Source organism: Octodon degus, unplaced genomic scaffold (genome assembly GCF_000260255.1).
Source record: "Octodon degus isolate 3935 unplaced genomic scaffold, OctDeg1.0 scaffold00050, whole genome shotgun sequence".
NCBI classification, from domain to species: domain Eukaryota; kingdom Metazoa; phylum Chordata; class Mammalia; order Rodentia; family Octodontidae; genus Octodon; species Octodon degus.
In genome coordinates this window covers 2,739,988-2,755,909 of record NW_004524626.1, presented here as the reverse complement: position 1 = coordinate 2,755,909, position 15,922 = coordinate 2,739,988, and the positions used below count along the sequence as shown (strand labels likewise).

At 35.1% G+C, this 15,922-nt stretch overlaps 1 protein-coding gene across 13 annotated transcripts in view; it reads left to right on the top strand.

Annotated features, from left to right (window-relative positions):
- The window catches only part of Ppp1r9a (protein phosphatase 1 regulatory subunit 9A), a 326,880-nt gene that overhangs the window by 224,247 nt on the left and 86,711 nt on the right, over nt 1–15,922 (top strand). For 5 of the 13 annotated variants that reach the window (XM_023716822.1, XM_023716817.1, XM_023716815.1 and 2 more), the window contains exons 6-8: nt 10,518–10,653; nt 14,462–14,524; nt 15,515–15,580. In XM_023716822.1, the coding sequence (XP_023572590.1) occupies nt 10,518–10,653; nt 14,462–14,524; nt 15,515–15,580 (265 nt within the window). The remainder of the gene's footprint in view (nt 1–10,517; nt 10,654–14,461; nt 14,525–15,514; nt 15,581–15,922) is intronic. The other 8 variants (XM_004632621.2, XM_004632620.2, XM_023716825.1 and 5 more) reach the window with 2 other exon arrangements.

Here is a 15,922-nt window from a genome sequence, read left to right as displayed (position 1 = left end):
CTCAGCAGTTATAAGAAATAGTTATTATAGGGGCCAAATTTTGTTTCAGTATGAAGGAATTGTTAATAATGATTTGTATGTTGTCTCTACTGTCATTCACATTAAACTAAGTGTGTTCTAGACAATACTGGCTACCCATGGCCTATATTCATTTATTCATTGTACATTTATAGCTGGTCCCACAGTTGTGGGTTATTGTTAAACTGAGTATCATTGTACATTTGTCCCCACCAAATGGGTATAATTACTTTTCTTTTTCTGAAACGAGGCCTCATTATGTAGTTTAGGCTGGCCTTGAAATCATTACATAGTCCGGGCAGGCTGAGAACTAATGGCACGTCTCTTCTCTGAGCCACCCGTGTACTGGGATACATAAGTACAACACATGCCTGGTTTAATTACTTTTAAATATGGAGCCTGCTTCATTTCTGAAGTCCAGGATATGATAGCAATTGTAGTTACAAGTAATATTAGTTGATCTGACATTGTTATTTATCCTTTTGGGAAGATAGTATAATACACAAAAGGAAACATAAAGGAATGACCCCAGAGTTTTTATAAATATTCACTGTTTACATTTGCATAGTCACCTAGACATGTAATTTCTAAATGTGGAGGTATGTTTCTTCTGCTTCTACTCAAGATCACGAAAGTACCATAAATCCTGAAATCTTTTCGCCTCATACTTTGTCATTGCCATTATAGCGTAGGCGGCAGTTGAGAATTTAACTTTTTATGAGAGCTTTTGGTTATGTGATTGCTCAAGATAGTACCGTAAGGTACAACATGCTATTTACATATTACATATTCTGTATTATATATTACATATTATACATATGGTGAGCAATGAGGGAATTTCTGTTCGTTGAAACTGTTAATCATTGTGGGTTTCATTTACTCCTAAGAATAGCTCTTTCTTTGAGAGAAGAGAAGAAGCTACTATGGATTTAAGAATGGATAGTAGGGGCCGGGGAGATGGCTCAGTGGAATAAGCACTTCCCTGGCAAGCGCAGGAGCCTGAGTTCAATCCCCAGTTCTGAAAAAAAAATGGATAGTAGAACTTTTTAATTTTAAATTTGTAAAAATAATAAGAACTGGGGAGATAGTTCAGTGGCATAAGTGCCTGCCTGGCAAGTGCAAGGTCCTGGGTTCAATCCCTGGTATGGAAAAAAAAAATCAGCTACTACTTGTATTAGAAAAAATACTAAATCCTGTAGGGACTTCAAACATCTAATCAAAATGGGTCTTGATGTGAGGGTCTTGATATAAGTATTTTCTGTTGTCACTATATATAGATTAACAAACTACATTTTTAGTGTTAATACACATACCTGCGACATCCATGCTAACCGTAAAATAAAAAATCATTTCTGGAAAGCAGTAAAATTTTTGGAAAATCTTCTAAATTTGCATACATTAAATGGTTTGTGGCCCTTGAAATGGCATATATTTACAGATTTTAAAAAATTCAAATGTAATTTTAAAAATTCTTAAAATTAATAATAGCTCAGATGTGAAATGCTCTTCAAAGAAGTTGTGCTTGTGATTAAGCTTATATACTTTGGGTGTACCTTCTGAGGACAAACACTTTCATAGAGATGAATTCAAAATTTTTAAATATAACTATGCTAAGTTAACTCTGAAGGTAGAAAGGAAAAATACATAGGAACATGGAATTATAAATAGGGCCACAGTGTTTGGTTGTGTAAGACTTAAATCCCTAGCAGTTACCAACAGAATTTAATAAAAATGTCTGGAGATACGTTTATCACCACTCACTTGTAGAAACGAGTTAAATATTTTAAAAAGCTATTATTACATTTAGAGAAAAGCCTGACCATATGGTGTGATTACACAGGAAAAAAAGAGGTAACTTTTTTAGAAAGCCCTTAGCTTTCTGTGATCCTGTAACTCATAAACATCGCAGTGAGATGAATGTTTGTGTCATTTATTTTTGTTTTTAAGACATAAATTCAAGATTTGGTATACCATAAATATTTATGTAATATTTGCATGAAATGATTATTATATAAGAAATAATACCTATGTCTTGGTGTAGCTCTTCCATTTATGGACTAGGTTAATTCTATGTTAAGATTTTTAAAATTTACTCATTTTTGTAGGCCCAGATTTGGGAGGATGGGTAGGAGGGTCAGCAGAGTGCCATTAAGGTGGCCCTTGAAGTGAGACCCCATTCTAAAATAAAATGAAAAGGAGTGACGCTGTAGCTCAGTGGTAGAGTGCTTGGCTATAGGCACAGTGTTGTAGATTTAATCCCTAGCATCACACAAAAAAGAAAAAAAAATATATATTAATACTACTTAAAATCTGATAAACTAAAGGAATGGATAAAAAAGATGTGATACTTTTACATAATGGAGTATTACTCAGCTATAGAAAAGGTAAACCCAAGGCTTTTATAGGTGAATGACTACAACTAGAGACCATACTGGTGAGTGAGATAAATCAGACCTACGTGTGCAAACATTTTATTGTCTTGCTGTTTTAGATTTTGCTAAACAGATTTGCTACATAGATCTTGCTAAATAGATTTTAGTTTCAGTTTTGCTGTTTTTTTTATCAGTTATAAGCTTTGAAAATACTGTTTTAATTTGAACATCCAAATTTAGTTCTAGTTACTTTATCTTTTATAGATAAAAAGATCTTTTCATTCCATGTTGAAGAAATAAAATTTGTAAGTGATGATAAAAGTATTTTTCTCTTAAGAACCTGAAAGAGTAAATAAAATCTCTAAAGTACAATAGATACTATGAAAGGGAAAGAATTTGTTCAAAGGGAAAGAACAACTAGGATGAGGAAAAGGACAAAAGAAAGAAGGGAAAGGATATATTTATATATACATGCAGTATAGCTTGGATAATGGTACTGCTGATATATTGAAAAGCAGTTAATGCTTAAATTTTTTTGTTTAATTTCTTATACCTTTTTTTCTTTTACCAATTTTACATGTTTTATATCTGGTAATCTAAACAACTAATTTGAAGATAGCATTATGTAATACAGCAACCATTGTCAAATTCCTATTTTTTGTTTTTAGTGAAATTCTGTGTTGTTTCTGATGTTTTTTCTTCTTTTTTTTTTTTAACCACTTTGAATTCTCTTTAAACAAAAAAGAATCTTATAAACTCATCAAATGGATCACCTAGGATAGAGCCCTCTAAACTCCATGTGGTAGTAGAGGAAAAGAAAACGAATGACTGTTACCTGCCACTATTTATCACAGCTCACAGCACAGGTGGGGGAGAGTGAACCATTCTTAGAGAAGTAATCCACAGTGAAGCAAGGTGATTTTTGTAAATGACACTTAGAAAGAGCAAGACTAAAAACACAGATCTGAATCATAAATTTCAAAATGCTGTTTTTAATTTAATATCTATTCAAATTTAGTTCTAGTTACTTTATCCTTTATACATATATACATATATACATATTCTTTATACATATACATCTTTTCATCCCATATTGAAGAAATAAAATTCGTAAGTGATGATAGAAGTATTTTTCTCTTAAAGGAACTTTCTAAGTTTAGAATTGGACTGATTTGACTACAAGTATTATTATTTTACTTGAAGATAATGTCTAAGATATAAATCCCTGTTGAACAGAAACATCGCATGACTTGACCATATATATTAGAAGGGGCTGATGCTGACTTGTTTTGTATTAAAAGTTGTAAAAGTTCAGGTTAAAGTGATAACATAATCTGCACCTTTTATCTTTAAATGACAACAGAACCTGGAATTTTCAGAACACCCATTAGGCCAAGTATTTTTATCCTTTATCCATGATTGAACTACCAAACAACTAACTCTGTTTTTAAAAAAAATGATGAAATAGAAGATAGTTGGGACAGTGTGTACATTTTGAAGTGCGCTCAACCTTATCATGATAATAATGCATGGTATAGCGAAAAAGAACAGTCAACATGTATTAACCACTCTGTAAGCACAAGATAAGCTTTTCATAGGGTTATATAATAGGAATTTGTTACAGTTATTATGCTCATTTTACAAATATGGAAACCAAGGCTTAGAAATATTGACACAATCAAGGTCACAGAATCTGTAAGTGGTATTTAGGGTTTAGTGAATTTGGACTGTTTTTCTCTTTATTTACAACTGAAATAATCTTTTAATTTGACATTTTATGCTCAATTCCCTATTTTCTAAATTTTATATATAATCTCATCAGCCATACTTATAAATGCAGTCTAAAAATGCACCAGACACTATTATTTCAGTGACAGACCCTAGGGCACATGTGCTTGCAGCTGTTATCACTGAAGGCCCTGGCAAGCTTGCCTTCACTGCTACTTATGAAGTAATTTGAATGTCACAGTTTTTTCAATAATTTTTAATTTTATCATAATATTCGTGAATAAGATCCTTTCGTACATACATTAATTAAATATTATCCCTTGATGACTCTTTAACTTGAGGTTAGATATTTCCACATAAGAAAAATGAGGGACAGAGAGCAACTTGGTGTGCCTGTGTATTTTTCTCCTGTACTTCACCTCCAAGTGTGACATTTTAGTAATGCAGATCTTTCCTATAATTTCTATTAGACCGTAAGGCTCTGAAGATGTTTGTAACTTCATCAGAGTGTAAAGGAAGTTGAACACGAAATAGTGAATTATGTTAAAGTGAATGGGCAAATTCAGAAAAGCCAAGCTCTGATTTTCAACAGCTATTCCTTTATGATTTAAAGTTCTAGTTATGAATGAAATATAATTATTTCCTCTGAAACTTTGATTAGTCATGCACTTGTGCCTTTTACTTTTAATATTACAAATAATTTTGGATTGGGAAGTATAGATTTTTTTAGGGTAAAAATAAGCTTGCATATGTTATTGAAGTTCTGATTTACTGTAATAAATAACTATTTATTGCTATAACATAGTTTTTTATAGTTTAGGATTTTGTTTTCACAATTTTGTTTCATATTCTTTCACAAATTGTTTATTAAGATTTTTATTCATCTCTGACGTTAGTAGCAATTGTTTCAAATGTGACAAAAGTAGATCATTACACTTGATCTTAGCCAAAAGGCCAAGAAGCGATACAAGTAGATAATTTCAAGATTTCATCTTTTCTTCTTCTTTATTTACATTAAATAACTTTAAAAACTTGCCTTGAAGAAAAAAATTAACATTTCCATTCATTGGAAGAACTATTAAACTGAAAGTAAAACTAAAAAAAAAGACAGTGTAACTCTAAAATGAATGTAAAGAATTTGTCACTGAGAGAAGCATGAATTATAATTTATCATTTGCATTGAGCTTGACTACTGTATTTTATGAATCTATATTTTCTTTTATGTGTTTCATTTCCTTCTGTCACCTGTCAACTTTCTAATAGTTGAGTAATGCTGTTACGCTTTACTCTGTGATAACACTTAATGAAAAATAAAAGCCAGTCTAGGTTATTCTAAAACTTCTGTTCTAGGATATCATGTTTGCATCTTGTACAATGAGTAACCACAAAGACAACAATATACAATGTATTAATTATTGAAACTGTGCTAGTAATTGATTTGAAACTGTCTCATTCCTATTTGTTTTTATTATTATTATTAAAAAAATAAAGAAATAAAAAATAAAATAAAACTTCTGTTCTAGGGAATGATTTTTTTAATTGCTTTGTATATATTATTAGCCATGATGTGTTAATACATATATTTACCAAAAACAGAAGAAATTCAAGATAGCAGTGTATCTGTAGTTTAACACATTAAACACTTTAGGCATCTTCCATCTCAGAAACCATGTTTCTAAATGAAATCATCCTCTTTAGATTGAGAAATTATATTTTATTTATTTATTTTTAAATAATTTTATTGAAAAACAAATAGCAATGAGACAGTTTCAAATGGATTATTAGCACAGTTTCAATAATTAATACATTGTATATTGCTGTCTTAGTGGTTATTCATTGTACCAGATGCAGACATGATATCCTGTTCACAAACACTATTAGAACAAACCTCTCTATTCATTGAATTAAGAGAATACAGCTGTATATCTATCCTAACTATATTGAATATACAGATACAAAATTGTCCTGCATTTTTATCCCCCTTTTTTGTTTAGTTTTGTCAGAGAAGGGTATTCCATTGTCACTTAAATATTGTAGGTGCGTGAATTCAGCAAAATATTCCAATATGGTCCAGTAGTCCATAGTAGTAGTGGGTTTTCCATAAGACTGGCAACATCAGAAGTTGTTGACTTGAGCCTTTTATAGCTCAGCATATTAGTATGGCTTTACTTTTTATGCTCCATTTTTGTGTTTTCTGCTGGATGGTTAAGACCAAGATAAAGCAAGACCTATATAAGAATATAACTTTTGTATCTGACAAGGTCAGTCAGATCCCCTCAGGATTTATCCTGAAACCCTGTACCACAGTTTGTAGATCCTTTGTGAGTGTTAGCCATGTGGATGAGTCACGGCCATTGCTTGACCAATTTGCTCTCTGTGAAAGCCTGAGAGAATGGGGAACTTCTGTTTTAGAATGACAGAAAGCAAAGCAAATATGGCTACTCATAACCTTCTTTTGAACATAGTTTATATACTTTATCCAGTGCAGAAAGTAAGTAGAAAAGGAAATAAATAATAGGAAAGGGAAAAATACCTTTATAGTAGGTGTGATTGATTGATTTTTGGTACTGGGAATTGAACTCATGACCTTGTATTTGCCAGGCAGGCACTTGTGCCACTCAGCTATAGCCCTGACCCAGGTGTGATCTTTTATATAGAAAAATCCTGAGGAATCTACCAAAAAAAAGTTCATAGTGTTAATGAGTGACTTCAGAAAAGTCACAGAACATCAGGCCAAAACATCATTTATATTTTGTATTCTGACAACAAATAGCTAAAAACTGAAAGTAAAGCTTAGTATCACAATAAGTTCAAAAACCATGAGAGATAACTCAAATGAACTGTGTCTTACACCTATGTACCAAAAACTATAGTGTAATACACATAGTGAAGATTTAAATAAGGTTAGTGATGCACTCTGTTCATGGACCAGATGCGTTAATGTTGCTTACATGTTACTTCTTCCAAAAACTGTTCTGTAAATTAAAGCAATTCCAAATCAAACCACAAGGTGCTTTCTTTTACAAATATAAATGCTGGTTATGAAATTTATATGCAAATGAAGAATAAAGATGCCCAGAGTTTTACTCATTCCACCTAGGTTTAGGACATATTATGTAGGAATCAAGGAGTATGATACTGGTATAAATACAAACACATCAGTAAAATATATTAGGAATTCCAGAAAGCAACTTACAAAATATGTTCAAGTATACAAGTAGTTTAGTGATGATAAATGAATAGTGTTTTCAACAAATAATATTTCAACAACTGGTTATTCCTTTGGAAAAATGAAATTTCACTCTTATAGTATGCATAAAAATTCACTTAAAAGACATAGGTCTAATATAAAAAGATTTCATACTTCATAAGGAAAAATAGGAGAAAATCTTAATTTTTTGAGTTTTAAGTCTGTTTCAAGATCCTACCTCTTCAATTTGATGGGGGTGAAAAGGTGTTGCCTGTATGGCCCAGGTCCTTGTTCTTCAGCACGGTGGCACAGTATTTTCTATAACCCTTAGTCAGTCTTCATCTTGTAATACCAGGAAGGACTGTTGTTTAGAACAGTTATGTCATGTTTAACTGTAGTGGTACCATCAGCAATGACAACAATAGCATCAAACACGGCCTAGAAAATGACAAACTGAGCTAACCATTAATTTGCCACCTTTAGCCATATGAACTAGATTTGTGGTCATACTAAAACAAACCAGAAAATTATATACAGTATACAAGTCCAGAATATGTCAATTTTGCCCTCAAAATTAAATTTGGAGTTAAATTTTAAAATGGATTAGAAAATAGAGAAGTGGAAGGCTGGAGGTCAAAGGAGGAGCTCACTAACTTTGAGAAACTGGTACAGAAGACTGGAGGGAAAGAGAAGGAAGAGATCAAAAGAATAGAACCACAACCACAAAGAGGCTAGAAACATGTATAAAAACAAGACCAAACAATGAAGGAGAAAAAAAGCCATCACAGCAACAACAACAAATGGGGAAAAAGTCCACTTCCAGTTGTGCCTCTGCTGTCACTGGTAGACAGCATGTGGAGACAAGGGTCCCAATCCACGTTGATTTATCCCAGCCAAGCCATCAGTAGCTTTTGGGCAGGTTAGTGGATAATCTCAGTAAGTCTGCACCTCCTAGCCTAGATCAGACTCATTTGGCCTGCGGCTGTCAGCATATGTTTTGTGAGCCTGAGACTGGCAGCTGCTAGTTGGAGCCAACAGCCACTCTGGGTTCTCAGCTCAGCCAGCCTTTTCCAAGGTGACTTCTGGTCGATAGCTCTGTCCTGCAGAGGGACCAAGCCTTCGACTCTCACTGCCAACTAGTGTGGTCCTTCTTAGTCCATGGTTGTGCTCTATTGCTGCATCTCTCTGGGGGGGCCTCCGTGGTGTCCAGAGGTTACCACGTATCTATAGGTCTGAATCACTGCTCTCCATCTTAGGAAGATACTATGGCTACCTCCTTCATCTTTGTTGAAGTTTCTCTCTTTACTCTCTCCATGGGCTTCAGTTCTCACTTCAGATCCTTTCTGGGTGCAGGACTCCCACTTCCCTCCTTTTTAAAAAATCTTACTGAGAAATAACGATGAGACAGTTTCAAAACCAATTAGTAGAACAGTTTCAATAATTAATATATTGCATACTGTTGTCTTCATAGTGGTTATTATAGTACAAGATGCAGACATGATATCATGTCCACAAACACTATTAGAACAAATCTTTCTATTCCTTGAGTTAAGAGAAAGTAGCTGTATATCTATCCTATCTTGAATATACATATAAAAAATGATCCTTCATTTATATCTCCTTTGTTTTGTCAGAGAAGGGTATTCCACTGTCATTTAAATATTGTAGGTGCATGAATTCAGCAAAATATTCCAATATAGTCCAGTAGTCCATAATAGTAGTGGGTTTTTCATAGGACCTGCAATGTCAGAAGTCATTGACTTGAGCCTTTTATAGCTCAGCATATTAATATGGCTTTATTTTGTATACTTCATTTTTATACTTTTCTGCTGGATGGTTAAGACCAAGATAAAGCAAGGCCTATATATCAAGAAATGTAACTTTTATATCTGACAAGATCAGTCAACTCTCCTCAGGATTTACCTTGAAACCCTGTACCACAGTTTGTGGAACCTTTGGCAGTGTTAGTCATGTGGATGCGTCACGGCCAGTGCTTGGCCAATTTGCTGTCTGTGAAAGCCTGAGAGAATGTTTTCTCTCCATGTGACTCTCCTTAGACATACTCTACATGGTCGATCATTGTCCTCTATAGCCCCATAATCTCCTTGATCACAAAATCTTTTTTATTAGTTTTATTCCCTCCTTTCTCATCTTCCTCACATTGCTATATTCCAGTGTGTGGATGGGAACTCTCAGATGGGCTCTTTTTCTGCTGCTTACCATGCCACCATCTTCACAACTGCCAGTGAATATAGCAGTTTAATCAACGAAAACCATCAATTAACTATAGAAGCAAGACTAAGAATCACATTCCGAGAAATGTTAAGTATTATTTAGAAACTGCATCTTTAGGAGATATTATTTTTGATGATAGAAAAATAGAATGATTGCTGGGCATGGTGACCCACCCCTATAATCCCAACACGGGGGGGGGAGGGCGCTGAGATAGGAGGATTGTTGTAAGTTTAAGGCCAGCCTGGGCTACATAATTCAAGACCAGCCCAAACTACATAGTGAGACCCTATGTCACAGAAAAGAAAAATATGTTATTGTGGAACCATGTTAAGGAGAGACTAATTGCTTAACTAAAATGCATTGTTTTGAGAAGAATGTGTCATATGTGGTGCTTGTAATAAGTAAATGTTGTCCTTGCTTTCTTCCCCTCATGAGTATTAATATCAACCAGTTAGTTTCGTTCATCTTTTTATGTTTTGACTGCACTTTCACCTACCATCATTTTCCTCAGAAGAATTTCTTCTAAAAATAAAGCAGAATATTATTTATGTTTCCCTTTTCTTTTCAGCAAAATTCTAGTAACTTAACAAAAGGTCAGTGTCCTTCAAGTTAACTATGGATGTGAAGTGATGCTATACCTCAAATAGTTCTTGAAGTAATTTTTCCATTATAAAGAAGATGTTAGTATGGAAATGATGAAATTTAATATAGAAATTGTTTTTCTTTCCATGGTTTAAGGTGTCAAAAATGTATAAATTACACTTCTGGTGTTCCCCTTCCCTCCTCATGAGCTGTGTGTGCAGCCCTCTCTCGCATTACTCTTTTCTCCGCCCGCCAGGTACACCCCTGCAGTGCCCAGGCGTACTCTCTGGGGGGACTCGGAGACTGCGAGGGTCTCGCCGCAGCGCCTTTTCTTAGCTTGCCTCCTGGTGGGAGCATCCTAACTGCAGCAGTCTTCCCTACACTCTCTACAGATTTGTTATTGGGAGAGAAAAGCCGGGCCAAGTGAGTGAGGTGGCCCAGCTGATCAGCCAGACTCTGGAGCAGGAGCGGCGCCAGCGGGAGCTGCTGGAGCAGCGCTACGCGCAGTACGACGCCGACGAGGACGAGGTAAGCTGGCCACCGGGCCTGGGGACTCTCCTGCAGTGGGGACGGTTCTGGAGGCCCGTTGCCTCTTCTTAGGGAGAATTTGTGTCCAGGGAGCTGCGAGCTCATCCTCACGGGAACAGAACAGTGTTCGCAGAGACACGGAAGCGGGTGGTGGTACCCTGTGGGCAGTGTGCGACCTGGAGTAGAGCAGTCTCACCTTTTAGCGCTCAGTCGTGTAGAAATTTATAAAACAGAAAGGGCTCAGAACACCAGATTGTGAATGGCTACTTGGACTGCTAAAATTAGATGGTTTGTCTATGTATTTTTTTTTTTAAGTAAGCATTTTAAGTGAAAATATCTGTCAGTACTTAGACAAGCGTACACAGAAAAGTACTCCCTAAGGTTGTTGCCTCTTGAGTGCCCTGACGGCCTCTGGGTCTGCTGCCTGTGACTGGCCTAGCGCGGTGCGGGGCGGCCGAGCTTGCCCTCAGCCCGTGCTCCACCAAGCAGATGCATGTTGGGATGATCTGTCGCCTGCTTCTGGGGACAGTCAAGGCCGTGGATCCGTGCTACCTCCCAAGTGAAAATGGCTCTTGGGAACCCTTGTTCACATGATGTGATGTAATATAGATGCTGGTCTGTTTCTGATGTGAATGCCACATGTACACTGAGAGCATGGGCTAGTGCTGTGGACGCAGGCTTCGTATCGTCATTTCAAGAGATCCGTCAACAATTTAGTTGTAGTACTTTGCACCTAGTACAGATTCACATCTAGCAAATACTCTTTATGCCGGCCGATGGAAGCATGGCGGAAGTCCATGTTTACCTCTGCTCACCTAAAAATATTATTTTTCAAGAACTTTTTTGTTTTTTAATCAGGACATAGAGAAGATTAATAATTGGACATTTAAATTTATCCAAAAAACTAAAACATAAAAATTTCCTGTTTGTTTATCCTGAGTTATTTTAACACAAATGCATATTATGTTTCCATATATTAGTAGTGTAAAGTGGATATAGTCTCTGTTTTTTGTAGTGGAAAATTAGAAGTGGTGTATCAATTAACTTTTATTAGAAACTCTAAAAAGAATATTTTCTTGAAATTCTATTTTTTCACTTGTAGAGTCCATTTCAAATGACAAGTAATTTCTTATTAATTATATCAATAAGTATATATGAAAGTATGTTACGTTGGATTCTAAAACTAAAATGTTGATTTCTCAAATATTTGAACTTGGATCTTACCCGGTTTTCAGTTCTCTGCTCCAGTGTTTTGTGTTTCATTAGAGACGTTGAGTAGCTTTGGCTGAAAGCCTGTTGGAGGATTGTAGAGCCATCCTCTGCAGGTTTAGTTTTTACCTCTACACCCTCCCAGAAAGAGTGTGGTTCCGAGATTCAGAGGAATATGGTGACATCAAGTGGTGGAAGGGGAGGAAGCCAGTATTCTTGTCTCAGTGGCTCAGTATCCTTGCTTTTAAATCGGGGGTGGAGCTAGCTTTCTAAATCTCTTCCAGTACCTGTCATTCCATAAATCTGTTGCAAGACATCAGTTCTAACAAAGCAAGGAAGAAAGTAAAATCACCTGGTTTTTGAGGCTCCCCACATACCACAGTATCCTCTGGGTATTTCGAGAAATTAATCACATCACCAAATGCTTTCAACTCAAAGAAAGTAAAGCTTGTGTGTGTGTGTGTGTGTGTGTGTGTGTGTGTGTGTTTGGAATATGTGCTAGAAATTATATATTTAGGATATTGAATAAATATAAAAAGAATATTTTTATTCCACATTCATAATTAAGAACATAGCATATTCCAGTTGGAAAATAGCTAAAGAATTTGCCTATTTTTACACAGAAAGTGGTTCATTGTCACTTGACCAGATATTTTTATAGGAAGGGCCAATAGGCAGTGTTAGGCATTATAAGAGAAGACACTCATATGGTATCATTTAATCTTTAAAACAATAAAAAGAGTATTTTCTCCTAGCAGAACAGCAACTGAAGTTTTTTTTCTAGGTGTAGAGTGAGTAGTTGATGCTGTTAGATTTAGAATAGAGTCGTCTTGGCTCCAAACCTAGAATCTCCCTTGTTTTTGAGTAGCGTCTACAGGATGCTCTAGGTGGGTCTTTTGGGATTCAGCACGTGCAGAATCGCTGGGTAACAGAAGGTGTAAAGAGGAACCCTATTTAATGTGATGGGGCTTCTTATGATACTTAAGTTCGGGGTTCTTCAGTAGTTCTAGTAATAAGAAAATTGAATATATGGCAATTATTTGTTCTAGGCAGCAACTCATAAGCCTCATCTTTATAGAGGTTAAAGAGTAGAATAATTGAGTTTAGAAATGTTTAAAAATTTAGAGTTACCTCTCTGCTAAACATGCTTTTTCCTTGAAGTTATATAAATCAGATATTCACTACTGTTATTCCAAGTAAAATTTATTTTACTGAGAATGCTAGTCTTTTTCTTTGTATTTCTGTCTTGTATTTTTTCCCTTTCTTGTCGGTTGGAGTATTCCTTTCTTAAATATGCTCAAGTAAAACCAACTCCTAACTTTGTCTCCATAGGAGAGATGAAAACTATACATACTGAAAATTCACTCTAGTATCAAGACTTTCACTGCTATTACTTAATACTGGTTACCCAATCTGAAAAAAAAAAAAAACTCTGCACTAATGTTAAACTGATTGGTTTTAATATTATATCTATTTTCTATTCACTTTCATTTAAATTTTTTAAAATTTATTTGTCATAGGGTCTCACTATGCAGCTCAGACTCATAGTGATCCTTCTGTCTCAGTCTCCCCAGCGCTGGGATTACCAGTGTGCCCCACCATGCCCGCCCCCTTTCAGTGGCCGGTGTGCCATACAGTACAGGGTATTGAACCTAGGTCCTTGCACTTGTCAGGCAGGTGCTTAGACTACTAAGCTATCTCCCCAGCCCTACTTTTATACTTAATGAAGAATAAAATGTCCAAAAGATGAAAGAACTGAGAAAAATCAATAATGGATAGTGGATTAATTATCCTTTAAAAGTTGATATGATTTCCTTTCATATAGTTGGCTAATTTAGTAATTTATTTTTGTGAGAACAGGCCCTAAATGTGTTTAGTCCGTCACTTAACCTTTTACTTTTGTCATTTAAGAGAATCATCTTATGATTCCAGAGTTAGATTCACTTTCATTTGATAACATCCCATGTGACGTTCCTTGGACCTGGCCAGGAAAACCTCCACTTAGACACAGAGCAGCCGAGTCCACCCAGCTGATTTCCAGAGCCTGCCCTTCGAGTCCTAATGTTTGCTGAAGGTTACAGCATGATCTGAGAAGCGTATTCTGAAAATTTACAGTACATTAGTTCTATAAATAGCAACAGAGGGAAAGTAGTTTAGGAACAACATCTTCGTATTTTTCTTAATGGTGATTACTTGTGAGCACATGCACCTGTTGTACTTGCTGTAGAGAATTACAAGGAATGCTCTGGTAGCATTTGAAATATATTGAGAATCCTCAAACTCTTTAAGCTTTTGCATTTTCTACCTTTTTACCCCAAATATTTAAGATAGAAAGAGTTTAAAGTAGGCAAAGAAACCAATTCCATTTTAACTTGCATTTCTGTATCTCTTTACTGTCTGCTAAATATTCAGATTGAAAAAAAAAATGGCTCTGACCTGAAGGCTGAAGAGCAAAAGGGAGTAAGTATCTTATAAAGAAGGAGGTGAAGGGTGAACCACTGCAAAATTGTAAATATATATCTGACTGCTTTGTGATTGACTGCATTTCTGCATTTAATATAATTACTGTTTATTTTTTCTTTTTCTAAAAACTTGAAAGGTAACCATGGAGGATTTCAATAAACCACTCAGACAGTCAGCACTGTGCCATGAAATTATGGGGGTATGGTAAATTTTTCAACTAGAATTTAATTTTTAATAACTTCTGATCTCCTGTCATAGCCCACAACTGCCAACAGCTAGTTGCCTTTTAGTAGCAAGATGACATCACTCTGGTGTCTGTCCTGTGGGATGTTTGTGTATTTGTGGGTAGCTTTCTGTCAGAGATGGTCAACACAACTTAAAGCTATGGGTTCACGTTAGAAAGGCAAGCAATACAGCTTACTACTGTGTGCCTTTTATGAATTTGGAAATAAGGTCATTGAAATTAGAATGAGATTTTTTATGTACTTTTATGATTTTATGTAATTTTTACGTACTTTTAAAATTTACCATTACAAATATTCTTTTAAACTAAAATATTTATTATGTTGTAAAGCCTTTTATTTCAGATGACATTTCAAAATTTCTTTAGGCAGTAGTCTGTAATAAGGTTAAATATCACTTCAGAAACTGAAGCCTCTTAAAATATATCATCCTTGCTTCTATAATTTGTATTTATTCCTGGAAATTATCAGTATGACAGTATTATGGCAGTATTGTTGCTATAGGTTGTAAAACATTAGATAAAATTGAAAACAGCTACTTACCTAAATATGCATTTTTATTGTTTGGATTAATTTCTAGAGTCAAAAATATAAATGGAATCTATGGTTTACATAGGAGCATAATTTTTATGTAAAAGGATAACATTGAATTTAATTCATACTGCTTGCTATGTGAAAATAGATTGTGTGTCCAGAAGAGGTTGCAGTTTTTATGGGTGAACTTTTAATACTATAGACTTAATGATGTGTATTTTATAATACATATATTATGAGGAAACTGCAGGTGGGGTATTTTTTAACCAAGGTGCAGTAGTATCTTCTCAGTACTTGACAGTGTGTGTTATGGTAAGCCCCAAACTTGTGTTTCTCTGTCCTTCACACGACACTGTTGTCTTGGTGGGGTGGGGAGTGGGACTCTCTTTAATTGTTTCTGTCAACTGTTTTAGAGCACTGTGGCTGAAATGCAAGGAGTATCTGGCAACTTCAATAACAGTAACAACAATTTCCTTAAGGTTTGGTGTTTGTTGTTTTTGTTTTTTATAAAATAATTCTTGTCTGTACCTTCCTGCTTCATGTTTGAAATCAAATGTCCTCTATGTCTTATTAACTTTCTACTCTGAGAGCTTCTCTTGAGCTGTGTGTGTTGTGTAATTGTAGCAGTAATTTGAAAATAATGACTAAACAAAGGTTTAATTCTGAATGATAGCACATATTTTAGGTACAAGTTCTGCAGTTCTGACTTGCTTCCTAACATTTAACCATGAATGTTTTTAACCTGTAACATTTAAAATATTTTGAACTTCAAAATAAAGAGCAAAACAATACCCAACATTTGGGCTGAATGAGATTTACAG